The following is a 21,750-nucleotide window of genomic DNA, read 5'->3' on the forward strand; positions in this document are numbered from 1 at the left end:
ATATGATGAGGATAATAATGACGATAAGACTCGGGTGACGTCAACTGCCCCAGATGACACCTCACGCCTCCGATCGACCTGTCTGCACCTGGTCAACGCGGACCGGAACGTCGACCAAGGCACATTAACACCCTGCTCAGGCTCGATCCTTCACGCCACGCCAATCGATGTCAAACGCTACCAGGAGTACGATCCTGTCCCCTACAAGTGGGCATATCAAGCAACGGTAACCTCCCCTATAAATATCCTCGTGTTCATTAGAGGAAGAGAAGGAGGAGAAAGGAAAAAAGAAAGACAAAAACCCCCTATGACCATCAACTAACTTGATCGTCGAAGGGGTCGGGTCGAGCTCTCCCGACCCGACCTGTGTGCAGGTGCGAAGACGGAGGCCTCCCACTAAATGTCCAGGCGAGGAGCCCCCTCCCAGAGGAAACGGTGACCCCTTCGCGATCGAACCACCGCAGTCGGTCTTTTGCGGTCTCAAGGGTCGTCCCAAGAGGATCTCCATCATTCAGACCTGAACTAAGCCGCGTCGACCCCGAGACCACGGCTTAAAGTTGTTTACACCAACATCGGGCGATGCATGAAATGATAACTCATCATTAATATCATCGACTCACATGTTTAACCTAGCGACGGTGGGTTGAGGTTCCTCCGGCCGACGCTACGGAACTGCTCGATGATCAACTGCACTGGTGTCAATTCCCAAATCCCAGTAATAAAGATATTATATTTTTATTATTGACATCTGTGTCAGATCCGCGGGCAAATCCGTTAACGGGCTTACCCGAAACCCGATATTGGAAAATAAAAGAACTCACTTTCCTCACACTACCCTCGCTCGAATCTACTGGGTCTCACATGTCTTTTGCAATCATCACATCCATAAGAGACGGAGTAGAATATACTCGGGCGGCGAGAGCCGCTGCTAAAAATGAGGTCGGATCCGGATCACGATGTGACGACCGAAATCCGAAACAGCAACCCGACAGGAGGAGGAGCAGCATCAGTAGCAGAAGGGATTCCTTTCGCGGGAGCGGGAAAGGGGAACGATAAAGGCAACAACAGTAGCTGCGGTGGTCACTTGGGATGGACTCCTTTTCGGCCTTTGCCTTCTCCTCGCCTCGCATGGAGAAGCCTTCCTTGTCCTCGACACCTTCGCGCGCCCTCCCGTCCTCGTACTCCTCCCCCCGCACCATCTACAGCGACCGATTCATTCCCAGCCGCATCGGGTCCAACTTCACCCTATTCGACCTCTCCCCCTCCCCCTCGCCCTCCGCCTCCTCGTCCTCAGACGTGTCGGGAAGAGAGTATGGATCCGGCACCTACGCCGCCCTACTGAGAAATGCTCTCTTTGGGCCGGATCAGGGCGTGGCGCCCCCGGCCACGCCCGACCGATCGGCGGAGGCAGCCGGGAGGAGGTCTTCCTCCGCCGCTTCCTCGACGTCGTCTTCTTCGGGTTTCTCGATCCCCAGTAGGAACATTTTTAGGTACAAGGCTGATGTGCCCCGGCACTCCCTTGCGACGCAGTTCGAAGATGGGCTTCCCGGGTTCCCACATATCCATCCGAGGGCGCCGAGAAAGGTGTCGCCATCGCCTTACAAGGTAGGTTTGCTTTTCGTTTTCCTCTTGGAGTTGTCATTGTAGTTGAGAAAGACTGGATTTGATGAATGTGATTTGGGCAAGTTTTTCTACTGGTGCTGAAATTGGAATTCTGTTGCTCCTAGGTACTGGATGCGCCGGCATTGCAGGACGATTTCTACCTGAACCTCGTCGATTGGTCCTCACACAATGTGCTGGCTGTTGGTTTGGGCGATTGCGTGTATCTTTGGAATGCCTGCAGTAGCAAGGTAAGGTATTTTTCTGCTGTTGCTTCTATTGATGCTTTTACACATATACCCGTAATGACTATGTTCTGCGTGATTGTCATGCAAGGTTACCAAGCTTTGCGACTTGGGTGTGGATGACAGTGTGTGTTCAGTTGGATGGGCACAGCGTGGCGATCACTTGGCCATCGGTACTAACAAGGGGAAAGTTCAGGTAGTATCTTGGTCTTTTGTTGTCGACCCTCTTATAGCAACAATTTTAGCAGAGATCGAGGGTAACATAGGAGTTCTCTTACGGCTGGCTACCTTGGCTATTCTTTATCTATTCCAGACATGTTTATTACTACTTTGCACAAATATCCTAAATGCACTTTTGCTTCTTTTCTTTTAGTATACTCTTGAACGAGGTGTTTTCAATTATCGGATTGTTCATAGTTCTACAGTGTGCATTTGCTTCTGGAAGTAAAACTTCGATATTATGGTAGTTATCTTAACATTTGTTTTCATTTGCTGTTTGTTGTTAGTCTCAGGATTCAATTTAACTTACTGTTTTGTCCTGTATATAAGTTTTTGTTGGTCTTAGATATCTGTTCATTTTTACTTAATCCCACCAAAGGGTGTGAAACCATCGGTATCTAAATCTTCCAGCATTATGTATTTTTTGTCTTTTATTTGACACAGATATGGGATGCTACTCATTGTCGGAGGATAAGGACAATGGAGAGCCACCTTTTGCGAGTTGGAGCTGTTGCATGGGGTTCATCTTTGTTATCCTCAGGTAGCAGAGATAAGATGATTCTACAGCGTGATATTCGTGCCCAAGATGATTTTGTTAGCAAGCTGACAGGGCACAAGTCAGAGGTGATTTATTGACACAATCACCTGCACAAATTTCCATATTGAATGTTTCGTCTTGAGTAACAATCTCATTTGGCTTTTCCTGATCATCTGCATATATTAAGATCTTTAGGTTTGAGATTATTTCTGATCAGAGCAAGTATATGTTTCTAATGAACTTCACAACATATATATCCACTTGCTATATATATATATATGTTGTGATTCTTATGGTTCTTATCTTTGCAGGTTTGTGGCTTGAAGTGGTCTTATGATAATTTTGAACTTGCTTCTGGTGGAAATGATAACAAAGTAAGTAGGTTATTATTGTTATTTCTATGCATGTTGTTTCATGATTTACTTAATTCTTTACAATTGAATTTTTATAGATTCGGTATGTAACCTTCTCACATTTTTCTTATGTCAGCTTTTTGTGTGGAATCAACATTCCTCACAGCCGGTACTGAAATATTGTGAACATACTGCAGCTGTAAAAGCAATTGCATGGTCACCACATGTACATGGACTTCTAGCATCTGGTGGAGGAACTGCAGACCGATGTATTCGTTTGTGGAATACTACCACAAACTCTCACTTGAGCTGCATTGACACTGGAAGTCAGGTAACCTATCACAGCTTAACATCTTATACTAGTTGGATATATTTTTGACCATTTAATACACTGCTGGCACATGACAACCTAAAATGTTTCACCAATCATTTCATTTCGAAGTATTGTTTATTTTTGGTTCTAAACATGTATGTTAGTGGTGATCATTCAAAGATCAGCTTACTAGAATAGCTGAGATTATCACAAAACCGAAGGAATCTTTCATATCTTATGACTATGCTAACAGATTTGCAGCTATGCTTTTTCTCCATGTGTTTCTACTCTTTAATATTTTGTTTTCAAATCTATGTCAATTCCTTCTTCATTTTCACTTTACGTCAGGAAATAGTTCAACTATGCTTCTTCTTTGTATAACTTTAATAGACATAAACACCTTGTGCATTTGTGTCATTTTAAATGCTAATCTTAATTTTTGAATTTAGTACCTATCTTTGGCTGCAGGGAAATCTTGTTTCAAAAGTTTGCACACACTCTCTCTGTTTCCTCTCCACCACTGCCTCCTCTTCCCTGCTGTATCTCTGCAACCGTTTTGTCTTCCCTGCTGCATCTCCAGCATCTTCTCCACTTTTTCTAGGTTGCCATTTCCTCCGACTGGTTTGTTTTGTACTCCTCTTCTGCCTCATTCTCTTCCCTCTTCTCCTCCCATCTTATATCCATCTTTCTCTTTGGTCCACATGGTACCAACCTATATCGAGTGCCAGTGCATAAATCAATACTAGTCTGACCATTGATCGTTATCGACACCAAATCTATTCATACTATACCAACTGTGCTTCTTTATTGGACTTGAATGCTGATATACTGTAGTACTCAGATTATTTGACAAATAAATAAATATTTTCTTTTTTCGAAGCAGAGTTCACAGTACCAGTACCATGTCAACCATACAATCCAGTATAGTTTTTGAAATAGGTATCAACCATACATGTATATTATCTGGACTTTAGGATTTCTAGGTCCTTGCCACCTTTTCATTTGCTGTCTATTGTTAACTATATCATTACTGTATACAGAGGAGCAAGGGGATGGCTCAACTGCTGATCTTTTGGAATCTGCAATAGTGTCATGCATCTTTCAGGGATATTGTTGTTAAACTACTCATAAAATAGTGAATATTGATGTTGGTGATCTTTTTTCCAAGTATCATAATTAAGCCCCATCTTTTAGACTTAGAGATCTGTGTTTCCTGAGTACATGCAGATGATATAGTTAGGGGTAACACTAGAAGAAAAAAAAAAAACAAAAACTAAATATCTCATCTTCGAGCAGGTTTGCAACCTTGTATGGTCAAAGAATGTCAATGAAATTGTCAGTACCCATGGTTATTCCCAAAACCAAATAATTGTTTGGCGATATCCAACCATGTCCAAGGTGTGCCTTTATCCCAGGCTTTCTGACAATTAAACACCAAAATAACTCTTTTACTTTACTGAGACAATGTATCGTGCTTTGCAGCTTGCAACACTTACCGCCCATACTTACCGAGTCCTGTACCTCGCCATATCTCCTGATGGGCAGGTAATTGCTTCTCTTTTATTTCTATACTTACCAAGATATAGCTCATCAATTGACCTCTTTTCATCATGCAGACCATCGTCACTGGTGCCGGTGATGAAACGCTAAGATTTTGGAATGTGTTCCCATCTAAATCTCAGGTACATGTACCTGTCTTTTTTCATAGCTAGGTTGTGTCATGCCCAAATATTTTGGGCCTTTTCCTACTTTAGATATATCATGATACAGACACTCTTTCGAGCTGGACAACTTAAGGCCCTCAATGCATCACCTTCTCTTCTTCTTTGCATACACTTACACCTGAAATTGTTGCAATTGAAGGATTGCTTTGTGCTAATATTAAGCTTTTACAACAGAACACTGGCAGCGATATCGGAGCAAGGTCTCTTGGCAGAAGTCACATCCGGTGACCTTGAATTCTACCTGTTGGTCCCATGGATTGTCTGTTTGTATAGTTGTTGATTTATGTTTTCCTTTTCTTTTTTCGTCTTTCTGAAAAGGAGCTATTACTTTGTGCTAATCAGGTCAAAGTTTAATTTTCATAAGCTTGACCATTGGCAGCATATGGGGCCACTTTTTATCATGTCATGCTCATCATCATTTGCAATGATACGAGGGGACGAGATATGAGTTTGCCTTGCTGATAATTATAGACAGAGTTGGTGATGTGGTTGAAAACTCGCTAAAAACACCCTTGTAACATTGTACTGTGCTTGTATATTAATTACGTAGTACATTTCTACGTTGTTCTGTGCTTGCATGGTAGCCTTTTGGTGTTCTTTGAGTTCTGATCTCTGGTGACAAATAGCGAAGCTAAGTGTCCATGTTATTAGAACACCCACCTAGCATTGGAAAGCATGAAATTATAGGTTGATCGAGTGTGTCTATTTTTATGTCAATTCTAAACCACAATGTTTATTACATTATGATGATGACCATTTGGCATGAACAGATATCAACCAATTGTAGTGATCATTACTTGTCTCTGTGGCCTCATGAGAGATGGTCATATTCCTGCCTTGATGCCACAATATTTTTGATGTAAAGTCACCATGATCATGCACAATGTTATTATTACTTAGGACTATTTCCCCTGTTTTTTAGATAATTCGATGTGTTGCTTCAAGTGTTTTCCATATTTTTACAGTAGGAATCGATGTGCAAACTGTTACAAGTATGCTAATGATAAATAAATATTTTGATTCTTATGATTATAACGTTGACTACCGAAACTTGGTCACCCCGTCTCTCATTTCTCTCGTCTCTGCTGAGACAAACGAACAGCCTCTCTCAGGGTTGTATTTACACGATTTTTCTAAAGGTTTGGATGATTCAAATGAGTCGAAATGATCCGAACGATAATGTTAATTACTATATCGTGACAGCCTGAGCATGATAAGATGCAGACGGTGGATAGCGTTGAAGTAGAACTCTCGCGCTGCGAACTTCGAGAGGTCAACGAAGCCCCGTCGGATGATGCCAAAGACCGTAGACTCCGCCTTCCCATGGGCTCAAGATGCGTCCCGTGATCTCAAGATGACGCCCGCGTCAACCACGGGGCACGAGTCAATTGATGAGCCCCCCGACGCGATGCTTCCCGTGGCGAAGAACCCCCTTTTCCAACTGTTTATTTGTTGACTTGGGTCAACGAGACAAAATCAGTCGACGGCCAGCCGCCTCCTAATGAAGCCGATCGCCATTAATGCCAGCACAGGAGTCGCGCCACCAATCGCCGTTTACTTAGCGGACAACAACTCGGCAGGGCCCCGCAGACTGCGAGTCCGCTGAGTCCCGCCACCACGAGAGACAGCCGACCCGAAGAAGTCACGGAGTCCACAAAAAAGTGAGTGCGCAAGGGAGCTGTCCGTCGTCAGCATGGCCATTTTCCACTGATATTTTGGAATATTAGGATGAAGTGGTCTACACACGGCACTGTCCACCGCACTTGATCAAGACTCTTCAAATATATTTTCCAATGATTTGTCTCACTATACCTTCATTTCATTCCACAGTGAATCACTTGGACATGCACCGAGCCCAGTGGATGAACGGCTGGCAATAATTCAGGCGTGGGACCTCGCGGGCCAACATTTATTCCAAGCGATAGATGATGAGATTGCTCCCTGGAGAGGTCGTATCCACACTAATGATGGACTACGTTCACGGATATGCACACGACACCCGGTGACTTACCCGTCTGGGTTTTGGAGGGGTGACAGGTGGGCCCTTCGGTGATTGGCAGGGTAGGTGGGGATGGCGGGCGGGCCGTGGTTTGCAATTGCTCGTCTTGGGTTATGAATTTTCCACGCTAAGGGCCAAAGGGGGACCCATTCCAATTCCACAAACCGGCTGTAAATTTGCTAGCAGTCACAAGCATAAGCATCCCCGCACAAGCACTCCCCGGTGCTCCGTAGCACCATAATGGATCTCAGGATTCTCGCCTTCCTCCTCCCCCTCTTTCTCCCCTCCGCCCTCTTCGTCTCCACCACTGCCTTCAACCCCGACACTTCCCACTACCTCAACTGCGGTTCCGCACCTGACATCGTCATCACCACCGACGTGCCTTCCCGCAACTTCACCGATGACTCTCCCTTCCTCTCTGATTCCGCCAAGTACCCCTCCCTCTCCAATCCCTCGGTCGCCGCCTCCTCCTCCTCCCTCTACTCCACCGCTCGCGTCTTCACCAGTTCTGCCTCCTACCGCTTCACGATCAACACCCACGGTACCTATGTCCTCCGCCTCCACTTCTTCCCCTTCTCCGGCAACAGCTACAACCTCTCCTCCGCCCGCTTTGGCGTCAACGCCCTCCAACGCGGCGTCGTCCTCCTCGAAGACTTCGCACCGATCTCCACGGCTCCGACCATCAAGGAGTACTTCCTCTGGGTCGATTCTGACGAGCTCGTTGTCACCTTCGCTCCAAGTTCGAGCTCGCCGTTGGCCTTCGTCAACGCCGTCGAGGTCTTCACCGCACCCGCCAATCTCATCAACGACGAAGACGCACAGCTGGATATCGCCCAATTGTCCCGTCAAGCGCTTGAGACTGTCCACAGGATCAACATGGGCGGGCCTCGGGTCAACGACAGCCTCTGGAGGACGTGGATCGCCGACGATGAGTACCTCCTTAACGAGGTTGCCTCCTTGGTGAACCGCACGGACCCCGACACAATTACGTACCAGCCGAACGAGTCTGACGATGTCGCTCCGCGGACAGTCTACAGTACGGCCAGAACCATGAACATCTCGAGCTCACTCCGGGCCAACCCCAATTTCGACTTCAACGTTACGTGGAGCTTTCCAGTGGTCGCAGGTTACAAGTACCTAGTACGAACACATTTCTGTGATTTCATATCGCCAGCGATCAACAATGACGTCAGCTTCGACCTCTACGTCGGGAACCTGCGAGTTCAGGAGATACAAGCCAGTGATCGCGTTCAGTTTCTTGCCCAAGCATTCTATATTGACTACGCCTTGGAAGTTCCGAGCTCCGGAACGATCAATATAAGCATTGGCCGGAACGTTGCCCGGACCACGCAGTGGAATGCTAATGCGATGCTCAACGGGCTGGAGATCTTCAAGGTAAACAACACGTTCGGCAGCCTTGATGGAACTTCCAACCTGCTATCAAATTCCAGCAATGGCGTGCCTATTGCAGCGATAGTCGGCGTCGCTGTTGGTGGCGTCCTGCTTGTGAGTCTTCTGATCATCTTTGTCATGGTCTTCATACGTAAGAGGCGCAGATCGAAGCCTCTGCCTCTGCTGCCGAATGAATCCTGGTCTCCGTTTCGAGAAACTCCGCGCGGAAACTCTGTTGGGCGTTCGAGTAAGTCCACCGAAGGAACGGCGCTCGCAGCATCGCTCAGAGTTAATCTCGGCCTCTACATCCCCCTGCTCGACATCAAGGCAGCTACTAACGACTTCGATGAGAGCCTTGTTGTCGGCAGCGGCGGCTTCGGGAAGGTATACAAGGGTGTCCTCGCCGACGGTACCAAGATCGCGGTGAAACGAGCCATGCCGGGATCGAAGCAAGGGTACCCGGAGTTCCAGACTGAGATCCTCGTCCTGTCCGGTATTCGCCACCGGCATCTCGTCTCCTTGATCGGGTACTGCGACGAGCAATCGGAGAGGATCTTGGTCTACGAGTACATGGAGAAGGGGACGCTGAGGAACTACTTGTACGGCTCGGACAAGCCGTGTCTTTCATGGAAGCAGAGGCTGGAGATCTGCATCGGGGCCGCCAGGGGCCTTCACTACCTCCACACCGGCTACTCGCACACCATCATCCACCGCGACATCAAGTCCACCAACATCCTGCTTGACGAAAACTACTTGGCCAAGGTCTCCGACTTCGGCCTCTCCAAGCTGGGTCCTTCCTTCGGCGAGACCCATGTCACAACCGGAGTCAAGGGCACCTTTGGATACTTCGACCCGGAATACTTCAAGACGCAGAAGCTCACCGACAAATCCGACGTCTACTCCTTCGGAGTGATGCTCTTCGAGGTGCTGTGCGCGAGGCCCGTGATCGATAGAAGCCTCTCCATGGAGCAGCTGAACCTGGCGGAGTGGGCGCTTCACTGGCAGAGGAGAGGCCAGCTCGAAAAGATCATCGATCAGAGGCTTGTGGGAAAGATCAACACCAATTCACTGAGGAAGTTTGGCGAGACGGCGGAGAAGTGTGTCGCAGAGTATGGTATCGACAGGCCTGCGTTCGCGGACATCCTGTGGAACTTAGAGTACGCTCTCCAGCTTCATGTGACGGAGCTGAAGAGGGAACCGCACGAGGATAGTGGCGCTGTGGAGTCGCAGATGTCAGTAGCAGCGATGAGGGACGTGGATACGGCGAGCTTAAACTTTGATGAGGCAAATGACAGGAGCAGGATGGCCAGGCAGGGGGAATCGGACTTGATGGCAAGCACCGTATTCTCCCAATTGGTCACCGACGAAGGAAGATAATTACTCTGGATGGCCAAGGCATATAAATTTGCAATCATAGTGAATTATTATTATATGAGCCAGTGTTACTGTATGGATGCTTGTTTAATTTGATTGTCGTAGAAGTCAATTTACAGGCCTTTTCTACATAAAACTTCCTTCTGCAACTCCAATGGCCTTTTCAACTCACTTCAAATGTTGATGCTGGGCTATATATGAGAGACCAATCGCAGAACCGTGCATTATATATGACTCGGTTGTGATTCTGGAGAATCGAAGGTCATCATCGAAATGTTTGACTTGGTCAAATTTAATCGGTATAAATAACCTTTACTGAAACTATTTTATGGACCGTTGAGTACATCTGTTCAGATAAGGCGTCTCACTCGTCATGCGTGCTGCGTAAAGGGACGACGCTTCTCCACTGAACAATCCGGACCGTCCACATCACAATCCCGCGGTGGGTCCCGCGTGGGACCGACCACGATCGAGCAACGCTGGAGCGCGTCGATAGCATCATTGAAGTTTCTCCAACGCGGGGTAGAAATTTTCTTCCCGTCCCACCGACTCTCTGGTTCGGACCGCGTGACAGCTGGCTCGCGTCGAAACCAACCACAATCGTCGTCCTACCCCAATTTCCAGACCCTTCCGTCGCCAGCAAAAGACACTTCCCAAATCCCCGTCTCGTGATCGATACCATCTCCAATGGCGAGTCGTCGAATCCCTGGCGATCTCGCCACCGGTCTGCTCCTCCTCTTCTCCCTCATCTCCACCCTCTCCGCGGTCCGCTTCTCTCCCCCTGACAACCACCTCATCGCCTGCGGCGCTTCCTCCGCCGCCGACCTCGACGACGGCCGCGCGTTCCTCCCCGACTCCGGCCTCTCCCCACCCGTCCTCCGTTCCCACGGCCGCCAGATCTCCCTCTCCAACCCGTCCCCGGACGCCGTCCCCCTCCATCGGAATGCCAGGGTCTTCGCTTGCCCCTCCTCCTATGAGTTCGAGATCAAGAACAAGGGAATCCATCGGATCCGCCTCCACTTCTACCCCTTCTCCACCCCGGAGTACGACCTCTCCTCCGCTCGCTTCCACGTTTTGGCCTCGGATATTACCCTATTGTCCTATTTCGGCACCTCGAGCCCTGTGATGAAGGAGTACTTCATCAACCTGAATGAAGGGAAGCTCGTAATATCGTTTTCTCCGGCGGACAGGTCCTCCTTTGCCTTTGTAAACGCCATCGAAGTCATGTCAGCTCCGAAAGATCTCATTTTGGACGCTGGAAGGTTAGTAAAACCCGACGAAATTACGGAATTTCATGGGCTTTCGAAACAGGCTTTGGAAACACTCTATAGGGTTAATATTGGGGGTCCAAAGGTGACTCCTTTTAACGATACTCTCTGGAGGACGTGGGTTTCTGACGTTGAGTTTCTAAAGCTGAGTTCTGCTTCGAAAGTTGTGACATATAGCGGAAGGATTAAGTACCAGAGATACGGAGCGAGTCGTGAAGTTGCCCCTGATAATGTTTATAATACCGCAAGAGCAACGAGTGGTGCCACTGTTCCAGGCTCCAATTATAGCATGACATGGGAATTCCCCGTCAGTTCAGGTTACAAGTACCTTGTTCGGATGCATTTCTGTGATATTGCTAGTTTGGCGCTTAACCAGCTTTATTTTAATGTCTACCTTAATGGGTACTTGGCATATCAAGATTTTGATCTCTCTGATTCCACTGGGCAAATACTGGCTTCACCATATTATGTAGACTTTGTTGTGGATGTTGATGTTTTGGAGCTTTTGAGCATAAGCATTCGTCCATCTAATCTGAGTAATCCTTCCTGGATTCGAGGATTGTTGAATGGTTTGGAGATAATGAAGATCAACAATACAATGGGCAGTCTTGATGGCAAGGCTCCAGTTATCTTGGTTTCTGAGGATCCGGTCGGAAGAGGCTTTGGAGCTTTTCTTCGTTCACTTACATGTGGCTTTGCTTTTATGAGCTTGTCAGTGATTGCCTTCATGCTATTCTTGAGGTGGCGGTCTGAGTCAAGGAGTCTTATGTCTTGGTCACGTCTACCTGTTGATGTTTCAAATGGTAAGTTGTCCAAGGATTCTCCAGTTATACCAGGTAAGTTGGTAGACTTTTGATGAATTAAGGGAAGAATGTTGTATAATATTTTCTATGGCTTGTATGAAGAGTATAAAACACTCGTGTTGCGTTTAATACTTTCTTACACTATGTAAAATGTGCTGTTTGCACATCACTTGATGAATCTGTTTTTGAGGACTAGCTTTGTTTCTCAAAGGACTGAACCCCTGTAAACTTCTATGCATTTTTCAATCAACTTGGCAAGCTTACAAATTAATATTTAAATATGCTGTAATTGTTTATACACTAAAATTTTGTTCTCCTTAGTTTCATATAATTCTTGTCATCTGTGGGATAAGAGGAATAATGTGCATTCAGTTTATCTGCATCTTCAGCCATATTTCTAGAGATCTCTAGCAGCTTATGGAAGTCGCTTAATGCAGGCTTGCCATATATGTGATCTGTTGTAGACTTCTGAACAAATTGATTACTGCCCGATCAACTTATGATTGAGGAGCAAATTGTCGTCTGCAAATGAAGCCTAGGTTTCATCTAGCACTTATGTGCATGCACCACATGGATGCTCATTGTTGGGGATGCCCATTAGTGATACAAATATATCATTGGTATCCTCTAGTCCATTATATTGCTCGTGCTGCTGTTGGTTTTTTTAATTATTTTTCTCATAGTAGCTTTTGGTGTGTTGAAAATGGTTGTTTCTTCTGGTTATTATAGGACACAGAAAGAAGATATGCTCATAACTGCTTTCTTAATCTGATTTGAAATATTGACCTTAGTGTAATAGTTGTCAAGCTGGAAAATTCTTCCAGGAAGCCTATTTGTATTTGTAAAGTTATTTAGACATATAGAGTCAGTTTGTACCTCATGAGGCGTGTTGAGACTGAGTTCACCTATTGTGATGACTTGTTGCTCTTCACTTCACATCTTAGCTTAAGGCAAGCAATTTAGCATATCCATGTCAACTCATACGGACCTTGCATTCTGCACCTTCTGGTTATGCTTCTATAGAAGGCATGTCGTGCTTTGGATAATCCTACAATGGAGCAAAATTAAGCATTGTCAAGCACATTGAGTGTCATGCTTAGGAAAATATTTCGTGGTTGGGATAAAACTATGGCTAAAATTGATAGTAAAAATTGGTGCTGATATAAATCTGATCGAATTTTGATATTTCTTTTCCTTTTCTTGTGAGGTTTAATTTCTTTTCGGCTACCACATCATTATGAAGAAAGAAAAAGAAATGAGCATACTTGGCCTCTTTGAAGGGCAAAAATACATGGTGTTGTTTCCTGCACCTTTCAACATCTTTTTCCTTGACGCAAAAGGCAGGTGACCAGGAGCTTTGATTGTTGTGCAATGCATTTTCTATCTTGAATATGCATCTGTCACATTGATTCCATGTAAGGCAAAGGTAAATTGATGCATCATTTACTTTTCCTTACTGCCGACGGCCTTCCGATATTTGGTACATGGCTATTAAATTTTTGCGGATGAAGTAGTTTACAATTCAAAATGTTAAAAGTGTTTTGATGCTGTAAGTTACTAAATCACTCTCAGAAAGTCTGGTTGATTAACCCAAAATGAGTCTTTGCATTCTCCTTGTTTTTGGTTTTAGTGATTTATTGGGATAATTTAGATCAACAGACGGCGCACGCACCTCATTCTTCACTTGTGAAATTATTGGGGTTTATCTTGTATCAGTTTATTTTATTGTTTGCCCTGCTTAAGTCATCTGAGATTTGTTCTCCTCTGAATTCATGGTGTCGTTTTGGTGCTAGAACAATTCTCTTTGATGGTAGAATGAGTACAGATTCATTCCCTTGCTTTATATTTTGGTCGACAAATCTGATCATGTTTTTGGCACGTTGAAGTATGAAGAAGCATCTAATGCAAAGCATGCGACATGTATCTATTGTTGGTTGTGTTCATCTCTGTAACAAAGTGGATGCAGTAGTAGATAAGTTCATCATATGATGGTGTGGGTATGCGATTGCTGAATCGTTATATGTATAATCTCTGGAACCACATGATGAACTCATGGAAGACTTTGTTGGCATAAAGGATCTCAACATAAAGTTGCAACTTGTCGATCGTTTAAGCTTTTTTGAAATGAATATTCCAAACACAGATTCATTTGTTCTTGTAGCAAGAAACGAACTTTTGGAAGGGCTCGTTCTCAATTAGCCATCGCAAAATGTCGATTTCAATGCAAGCTTTTCGAAATGAATATGAAAGCATTTTTGTTGTTGATAGCTTACGACGTTACATATCTCTCCGATCTCCATCCCCCACACAAAATATAAAAGAAAATAGGAAAACCTTTCAGATAAATTGATGTAAGACGACATTTCCAAGACAAATCTTCGACTTGGGAAGTAGCAAACGACTCAAATTTTCTTGGGCCGGATCTTACTATATGGGCCGGATCTTACTATAAATCGCATTATTTACACGCATCGCACAAGTTTACATGGGCCAGATCTTACGATATGGGCCCAACGATTCATCTCGATGCCGTATTATAGCCCACCTTTGGGGTCACAGATAATGGTGTCTCTCTCGAGCCCTAACGGCCTCTCCGTCCGTCTACGCTGACTTCGCTCCTCCCTCTCTCGACCGGCGGCTCCGTAGAAGGTAAGGTTCGGATCTTCTTCCTTGCATGCCTTGTATCTTTCTCGTTTCTTCCCTTGATTTCATTTCGTTCATGTCTCATCATCCTGCGTTGCTCTTTCTATCTTTTACTTCCTGGGGCAATAAATTCGAGAGCCATGCCATCCTGTGTGTTGGGGTTTTCGATGTTCGATGCATATCGAGTAACTCTCGGTACAGTTCGAGGTAGATTACGGTGGATTTTTGTCGATCATAGACCATAATTGTTGATCGTCCTTCTTTCTTTTCTTTCTTTTTATCGCTGAGAAGAAATCAATGGATGAAGAGGCTCCGTTTTCGTGGAACTGGTTGTTCTTTGGGGCGCCGCGCGAGTTGGATAAAATTAGGCATTGGAAGACATCTTTGAGGAGCTGAGGACAAATGGAATTTAAAGAATTCTAAACAATCTTCAGTTGACTGGAAAATAGAAGACGATGATGAAGAGGATTTGATGAGAAGATGTAGTCTTATGACTTGCCCGTTGGGTGCTTCTTGTTCGGTGTTAATTGGTATATTAATTGAGATTCCAGAGTACATTTGCATGTCGGAATTGGGATTGGGTAGTGATAGTTTGATCACGGAACAACAGAAGAAATTGAAATCATATTAATAAGTTGGCGATGTTCTTGTTAGCTGACACTTCATACGTTATCTAGCGGGAAATAAAGTTGTAGATGAAATGAGCCTTTTCAGGTTTGGTAGCCATGGCTAGTAGATCAGATTGTTGTTTGTTTTCCATCTTTGTTTGAACCTTCTCTACGATAAGAAAACTGTATAGAAGGATTAGAAAAACAAATTGCAATCTTTCAACCCTCTTTAGCACTCTGAATTTTTCTGTACCGAATGAAATTTTTGATGTGATGCATCCTATGGAACTGATTATTATTGGATAAGTGATGAGATCTATCTTATCTTTCACATTATTTCACCTAAATTGAAGACTGCTGTCAAAAAAGTTTTTAATCTTTGAAAATCTTCAGATGAGCTAGTTCCATCGGTAAGGCACCATCGGGGATTCTGATGTTGAGTATAGAATTTATTGTTGAATTAAATTTGTACTATCTATTTGACTATTAGATATTGAATTACACAATCTTGAAATTTTCAAATAGAGGATTACCATCTGCCAATGAGGAGTCCCGATCAGCAGACTTCACCTATATAGATCTAAGCTTTTGATGATGAATTTGATGTTATGCTTTATTTCAATGAAATTGTCACAATTTGATGTGCTGGATATGAGGCTTCCATTTTATCTGTTAAAGTTTGAACACTTCATATTTCATCGTAAGAATTTTTTATGTGTGCATCTGACTTTTTATGTGTTTGTCCATGCCTTTGTGTTTCTCTTTGCTGCAAGAACTTTTCCATCATTAAGACTATCAAACAGATACAATTTCCATTTGACAAGAATGTTGGTTGCTGCTGGAAATTTGTTTCCTAACCATTTTACTAGTGCATGACAATCTTACATCACGGCTTCAACTTCACAACGCAGGACGGTGGGGTATGACCGATGAAACGTGTGAAAGCAAGATATATGTTGGCAATATTGATCAAAGGGTCCCTGAGTAAGAACTAATCAACGTTATTCCTTCTTACAGCCTCTTCCTTGTGATACATTGCTTACTGTAATCTGAATTAGGTCCAATGTGATCAAGATGTTTTCCCCTTTTGGGAAGATTATATCTGAAGATTTTCTGTGGCACACCCGTGGTCCTAAACGTGGGGAACCACGTGGCTACGCCTTTATCCAGTATAGCACGAAAGAGGTAAGCAACAAAGTCACGTAACATCATCTAAAACCTAGTTGCGATAGTCTTATTGTTGTTGTTTGAAGTGAGCATTCAGGAAGCTCTATTGGCAAAAACAAAGATGAATGGTAGATTTGTTTCTGGACGCCCTCTGGTCGTTCGTTTGGCCAGTGAGAAGCATCTGGGAGACATGGAATCAAAGTTTGCCTGTGCTGAAACAAAAGCCAATGATGCACGCAGCAGCACGCTAGGGCAAATGAATCGGAATGCCAAGATCGCAGCGATAAGGAATAAATTGAAGTCCCTCGAAGAACAAGGAGGTTGTGCGACGAAGAAACCAAGACTGCTAACAAATTCCTTGCCTCCTGGCAACAAGGATCATTCTTTGACGGGATATCAAGAATCAGACTGATAGAGGTGTTGTAAACCTGTACAAAGAGTGAATCAACCACCGTTACCTGATCTGGGACACTGTTCTTTTCAGTGGTGATGATACTCTGGACCTTACTTCTTCGCTCTTACCACCACTTCTACAGCTTGTGGCGACTGGAAAAATGGCTTGATTTGCTTCACTCTGTATACATGAATTTTCCATCATTTCAACTACTTATTTCTTATTATTCGTGGCCTACCTTGGCATTAGAAATTTCCACCTCTTATGCATGTTTTTACTGTGTTGACGCTAACGTTGTTACATCCCGTGAGTAAGTTTTGATACGCTTTCGACAAAAGCACAACAAAGGGAATGTAATAAAATTAATTAATAATTGTATTCAAAATAAATCTTAAATATTTTTAAAAAGCAAATGAAAATTCCAATCACACTCAATAATTTAATTAAGATAGAAACATTATTATTCAATACGATTCTAAAACCATCATAATGAATTTAAAATATTAATAAATCAATAATCCTGAATTAAAATTTGTATAACTCATGACAATTTCAAATGAAATTTATGAAATATAAAAAAAAATCGTAGAGAGTAAAATAAAATTAGATAATTGTCCCAAATAAAACTTTAACGATTATTTTCTTTATTTTGATCTAATAATATCAATAAATAATTTTAAATAATTTTTTAAAAATAATAAATGTAAAACAGGTTTCAGATATAACAATATAAAATTTATATGACAATAATTAAAAAGAAAAGAGTCAGAAACCCACCTCGGGAAATTTTAAATTATATGGTATTTAGAAATTTAAAGGAAAAATCACCTGTGCTCCAATATCCTACTCGGGAAATCACCCGTGAGTTGCTTTGACATTGTGCTATATATTTTTATCTGCATCAGCATCAGCATCTGGAAATATTGTTTTCTGCCGTCCAGCTCGCATCCAGTCACATCGAACCCCGTTGCCACCGTTTGTTCTCCGTTGCGTATGCATCACATAAATAACATGTAACAAGTAAGGCTTAATGAATGAACAGTCTTTGACTTCGATTGCATGCCACAGAGATTAGATGCCGGAGAACGATCGCTTGGATTCCCGATTCCTACACGCATTCCGGTTTGCTATTATCATCATCCGCTCGACATAAACTTCTTCGTATATGGTTCCCATACCCTCCTCCGACGAATGAATGTCTACGTAAATCCGGACGGTAGATCGAGTTCCATCGTCTGGTATCCGCCTCTCACGACCCCAAGCTGACGCCGGCTCGGTCTTCCGGTGACTATTCATGTCGGTCGCCAAAATGTAAACCCCTGCAGGTCGTTTGGCATAGGACTGTCATGACGACGGGACCATTGGGGCCATTCGACAACCACGTTGCGGGCGCAACACGTCGTTCGTACCGCTTCCGAAAGCTTCCTTGTCTACCTTCATCTGCCACTAAAAATGTCTTATCTCTGGTGGCATGTCACCCGTGTTTCTGTTTCGGTTCAATTCCAAGAGATTTCTGACACCTAAAAAATAATGGTCGTCGTCATCCATCGAATTCCTCTTTCCTTCCTTCCCTTCCTTCCTTCCTTCCTTCTTCCAGCCGTATTAATTGTGCACAACGACTTAAACGAGTAAGAAGAAATCATAAATATCTATCGCTTTCTGTACGTATACTTTTGTTTTCAATCGTTTGATATCTATCAAAAGGTTAAAAAATTCTTGATGTAATCTTTTTTTTTTCTTTCTTTTTTTGATAAAAATAATAATTTTTAGAATTTTAATTTTTTATTATATTTCTTTGATAAAATTATATATATATATATATATATATATATATATATCTTTTTCATGAAAATGGAATAACTCTCCCCACTCCACGTGTAATCTTATGACTATAAATAAATAAATAAGCGTAGAAATTAAAAATAGTCCACGAAATTAGAGGACCAAACGTATTTTCACGGAAGAAGATCTCGGCGTCTCGACGCAAACAAGCAGAGGGCATCCTCCAAACCAAATCAATCAAGACGTGGAATGATGTGATAACATTCTTGTTGTCACTCGTCATGTCCAGTTTCTTCTCATCTCGCCCGGCCAACTACTCGCTCTCAATCTCAAGCCTTAAAGCTCGCATGGAGACCTCACAACTGGTGTTCATCGATAGTAGCTTCTCCTATCGTCAAGCCCTCCCACGCCACTCTCGACCACGGCCATCGCTCCAGCCGACGGTGGCTCCTCCATCGACATGGATCCCGAGTCCATCTCCACGCGGTGGATGAGCAGTAGCGCTGACGTCTTCGACTTCAACCTCCCCCTATCTGAATCTTCGTTCCTAGTCCATGCAGACCAAATCTTCTCCGATGGTCTCCTACTGCCGCTTCACTGCGTCACTGCACCAAAACTTTCGGTAGCATACGATTGCTCATCGAAGTCCCTTCCCTCGAGGAGGAGTACCTTCTGCTCTTCTCCTAGTAGAGCTGCTTCCTCGATCTCTTCACACCTTCCGGTGTTCCTCCAAGCCAAAGCCACACCCAGTTCGGCCAGTTCATGCTCTTCCATCGATCTCACACCAAAGAGTTGGAAGCCCAAGTTGCATTTCTTTCGGAACTGCACGAGACCTTCGAAGAGAACACTGCGGAGGTGTTTGTGTTTTCTGATGCCCTTGTATAAGAAGGTGAAGTGCTTGAGATTGGTTTCTTCGAAGACGGTGAGGAGTCGGAAGGACTCAGCGGGCGGTTCTCCCAAACCCAAGACCAGTAATCCCTTCTCGAGCGTCGAGTGGTGTCGCAGCAATGCTGATATTTCGATTCATGACGCGATTCTTCACTGCAAAAGATCAATCGCAACTCCAAGCGACAATGCTTCAAGTTAGTTCTCACTCCTCCGTCCGAGACGCGGTGACTACACCTTCGGAAACTGCCGTGAATTGCTTATTTCTCTTCTGCTTCTACACTCAGAAACTACTCTGGAGTTTCTTCGTTGGTCTCTTAGTATTCAAGAAGAACATGCGTGGAGAAGAAGACAGTAAGCAGAATCCAAGAAGAATAAGAGACGCTCTATAACTTATTTTCTTGTGGATTCTTCATGTACGCCCCCAAATGTCTACCCACACCAAATAAATGTCTCATGAATGTTGCGTTGTCGAGAAAAGAATTCTTGTGCTATAATACTCTTGAGTTCTTCCCTATCTTGTATCTTGAAATTGGAAACCAATGATCGCAAACACTCTTCATAAAACATCGAGAACTATATTTTCTCAAGACTTTTTGTGAGTGAATTTCAGATGAATTCCATGATTTGTTCGATACAAAAAAAAAAAGACTTTATTGATAGAGGATGAGTGCAATAATATGATTAAAAATAAATTCTTACATATTTATGAGACTTTCTATTTTTCACCCTTTTTCTAACTAAGGTTAATAGATGATGACAATGAGTTCATCTGAAAATATTGCAAGTGGTATAATAGTATGAGAAAGATTAGAATACATCGAATAGATACATTAATTTACTAGAGCTCAATAATTTGTTCTCCTACAGCCAGTGTTTGGTTTGTATTAATAATGCATGGTAACTAAATAAAGATGAAATGATTTAAGGTACCTTTGTACCATATTTTTGTTCTTTGTATTTGAATCATAGTAGGATCAATAGATTATCAAATTAATATAGAATCAAATGGTAACTAAATTAAAAAGGATTGTTAATATACAAAAAGGTTATATAAGTATGGATGAGTTTTTATCTTATTATCTCTTCCAAGAGTAGCTTAGAAGAGCCCTCTAAATAGTTATGCGTTTGAGATGCAAACTATGCATTTTTGTGTCCACAATAACCTATTGATGATGAGCTTATTCTTATCAACCCCACCTAATTCAAACCATGTGAATTATAATTTAAGAGGAAGAACAATTTTTAAATAAATATTATCAAAATTAAATATTGATAAATATGTGTCAAATTGGTCAAGGTTAACATATATTAAATATCGATTCAATCAAAAAAATTAAACTTATAAATTATTCTTTAGAATAACTAACTTATTGATGATGAACTTATTCTTATCAACCCCACCTAATTCAAACCTTCTGAATCATAATAAAAAAAAGGAATAATTTTTAAATAAATATTATCAAAAAATCAAATATTGATAAACATGTGTCAAATTGGTTAGGGTTAACATATAATAGATATCAATTCAATAAAAAAAACTTAAGCTTATATATTATTCTTTATGAATACTTCAACATCTTCCCCTATTCTTATGGGTTAGTTAAACCTAATCCTTTTTCATGTGTGAGTTGATTATCTTTCCTTTAGTTTTCAGGGTTTAAATTAAGTCTTTTGTAGTGTATGTTATGAGGTGGTTCATTTATCTACCTCTATTAGTCAACATCTGCTAGTGCCATTTATCTACTTATTGCATTGCAATCAAAATGACCTAAAAGGTTAACATATAACATGTAAAACACTAATTTAACCTGAAAGGTTAGGTTTATATGTTACATGTCAAACCTAATATATGAGTATCCTCTATATTAATCTCTCTTCATCTAACATATATGAATATTTTTAACACATAAAATGACATGACTTGTCTCGGTTTTACATTATCATTTTCAAATACGTAACCGTTTAGTATATAGATTCATATTAATTGAAAGATTCTTTTGGCATTCAAATGATGTTTTATTTTATTCCAGTGAGCTATTATTCATGTAAGAAAAATCAATTTATTTTATCCATGCAAGAACTAAAGAAAAAGAACATATGTAGTGTCGAAAGAGAGAAAACATTTTTAAAATAAAAAAAATATATAAAAATTAATAATTAAATAATATATTAAAAAATTAATGTAAGATTAATGTAGTTCGAAAACTCTCCAACTATATCCATAAAAAAAATTAAATTCTTCGTTATATAAAGTCATTTACAAGGTCTTTAAGTTATCCACACTTAAGCACAAATCCTCTTTTGTATCTTTTCATATAAATCATGAAAAATTTATTTCTTTTCCTTCGTCCTCTTTAGAAACCCTAGAGGATAACGGAAGAGCACCGTATTCCTCACATCTTGCTCTACTATGATGATGATGATCGATCGCTAGAAAGGTT

The 21,750-nt window shown here is 42.5% G+C and overlaps 4 protein-coding genes across 6 annotated transcripts; all 4 read left to right on the plus strand.

Annotated features, from left to right (window-relative positions):
* Positions 1-1,017: 1,017 nt before the first annotated feature.
* LOC103970849 (B-type cell cycle switch protein ccs52A-like) lies at positions 1,018-5,623 on the plus strand. Its single transcript, XM_009384776.3, has 10 exons — positions 1,018-1,605; positions 1,728-1,850; positions 1,936-2,040; positions 2,508-2,687; positions 2,913-2,975; positions 3,091-3,285; positions 4,564-4,665; positions 4,750-4,812; positions 4,884-4,949; positions 5,166-5,623. The coding sequence occupies exons 1-10, from the start codon at positions 1,090-1,092 to the stop codon at positions 5,217-5,219; spliced, it is 1,467 nt and encodes a 488-aa protein (XP_009383051.2). The 5' UTR covers positions 1,018-1,089; the 3' UTR covers positions 5,220-5,623.
* Positions 5,624-7,170: 1,547 nt separating this feature from the next.
* On the plus strand, positions 7,171-9,905 carry LOC135596823 (receptor-like protein kinase HERK 1). Its single transcript, XM_065089020.1, has one exon. It carries the CDS (start codon positions 7,231-7,233, stop codon positions 9,757-9,759), a length of 2,529 nt encoding a protein of 842 aa, XP_064945092.1. The 5' UTR covers positions 7,171-7,230; the 3' UTR covers positions 9,760-9,905.
* A 375-nt stretch (positions 9,906-10,280) lies between these two features.
* On the plus strand, positions 10,281-12,106 carry LOC135596824 (probable receptor-like protein kinase At5g24010). The gene has a single exon (XM_065089021.1). The coding sequence runs from the start codon at positions 10,444-10,446 to the stop codon at positions 11,878-11,880; it is 1,437 nt and encodes a 478-aa protein (XP_064945093.1). The 5' UTR covers positions 10,281-10,443; the 3' UTR covers positions 11,881-12,106.
* A 2,285-nt stretch (positions 12,107-14,391) lies between these two features.
* On the plus strand, positions 14,392-16,865 carry LOC103970264 (uncharacterized). 3 transcript variants are annotated; one of them, XM_009383970.3, is made up of 4 exons: positions 14,392-14,476; positions 15,990-16,062; positions 16,137-16,263; positions 16,343-16,865. In XM_009383970.3, the coding sequence occupies exons 2-4, from the start codon at positions 16,001-16,003 to the stop codon at positions 16,655-16,657; spliced, it is 504 nt and encodes a 167-aa protein (XP_009382245.2). In that variant the 5' UTR covers positions 14,392-14,476; positions 15,990-16,000; the 3' UTR covers positions 16,658-16,865. The 3 variants fall into 3 exon arrangements, with proteins under 3 accessions (XP_009382245.2, XP_009382246.2, XP_064945095.1); XM_009383971.3 differs by having other exon boundaries at positions 14,398-14,481; XM_065089023.1 differs by lacking the exon at positions 14,392-14,476 and adding an exon at positions 14,505-14,677.
* The last annotated feature ends 4,885 nt before the right edge of the window (positions 16,866-21,750 follow it).

Source organism: Musa acuminata, chromosome BXJ1-11 (genome assembly GCF_036884655.1).
Source record: "Musa acuminata AAA Group cultivar baxijiao chromosome BXJ1-11, Cavendish_Baxijiao_AAA, whole genome shotgun sequence".
Taxonomy (NCBI): Eukaryota; Viridiplantae; Streptophyta; class Magnoliopsida; order Zingiberales; family Musaceae; genus Musa; species Musa acuminata.

Coding starts and splice junctions, on each gene's coding strand:
- LOC103970849 (XM_009384776.3), top strand. CDS start 1,090: ATGGACTCCTTTTCGGCCTTTGCCTTCTCCTCGCCTCGCATGGAGAAG. Junction 1,851..1,935: donor GGAATGCCTGCAGTAGCAAG/GTAAGGTATTTT, acceptor TTGTCATGCAAG/GTTACCAAGCTTTGCGACTT. Junction 2,041..2,507: donor CTAACAAGGGGAAAGTTCAG/GTAGTATCTTGG, acceptor TATTTGACACAG/ATATGGGATGCTACTCATTG.
- LOC135596823 (XM_065089020.1), top strand. CDS start 7,231: ATGGATCTCAGGATTCTCGCCTTCCTCCTCCCCCTCTTTCTCCCCTCC.
- LOC135596824 (XM_065089021.1), top strand. CDS start 10,444: ATGGCGAGTCGTCGAATCCCTGGCGATCTCGCCACCGGTCTGCTCCTC.
- LOC103970264 (XM_065089023.1), top strand. CDS start 14,611: ATGCCATCCTGTGTGTTGGGGTTTTCGATGTTCGATGCATATCGAGTA. Junction 14,678..15,989: donor AACTCTCGGTACAGTTCGAG/GTAGATTACGGT, acceptor TTCACAACGCAG/GACGGTGGGGTATGACCGAT. Junction 16,063..16,136: donor ATTGATCAAAGGGTCCCTGA/GTAAGAACTAAT, acceptor AATCTGAATTAG/GTCCAATGTGATCAAGATGT.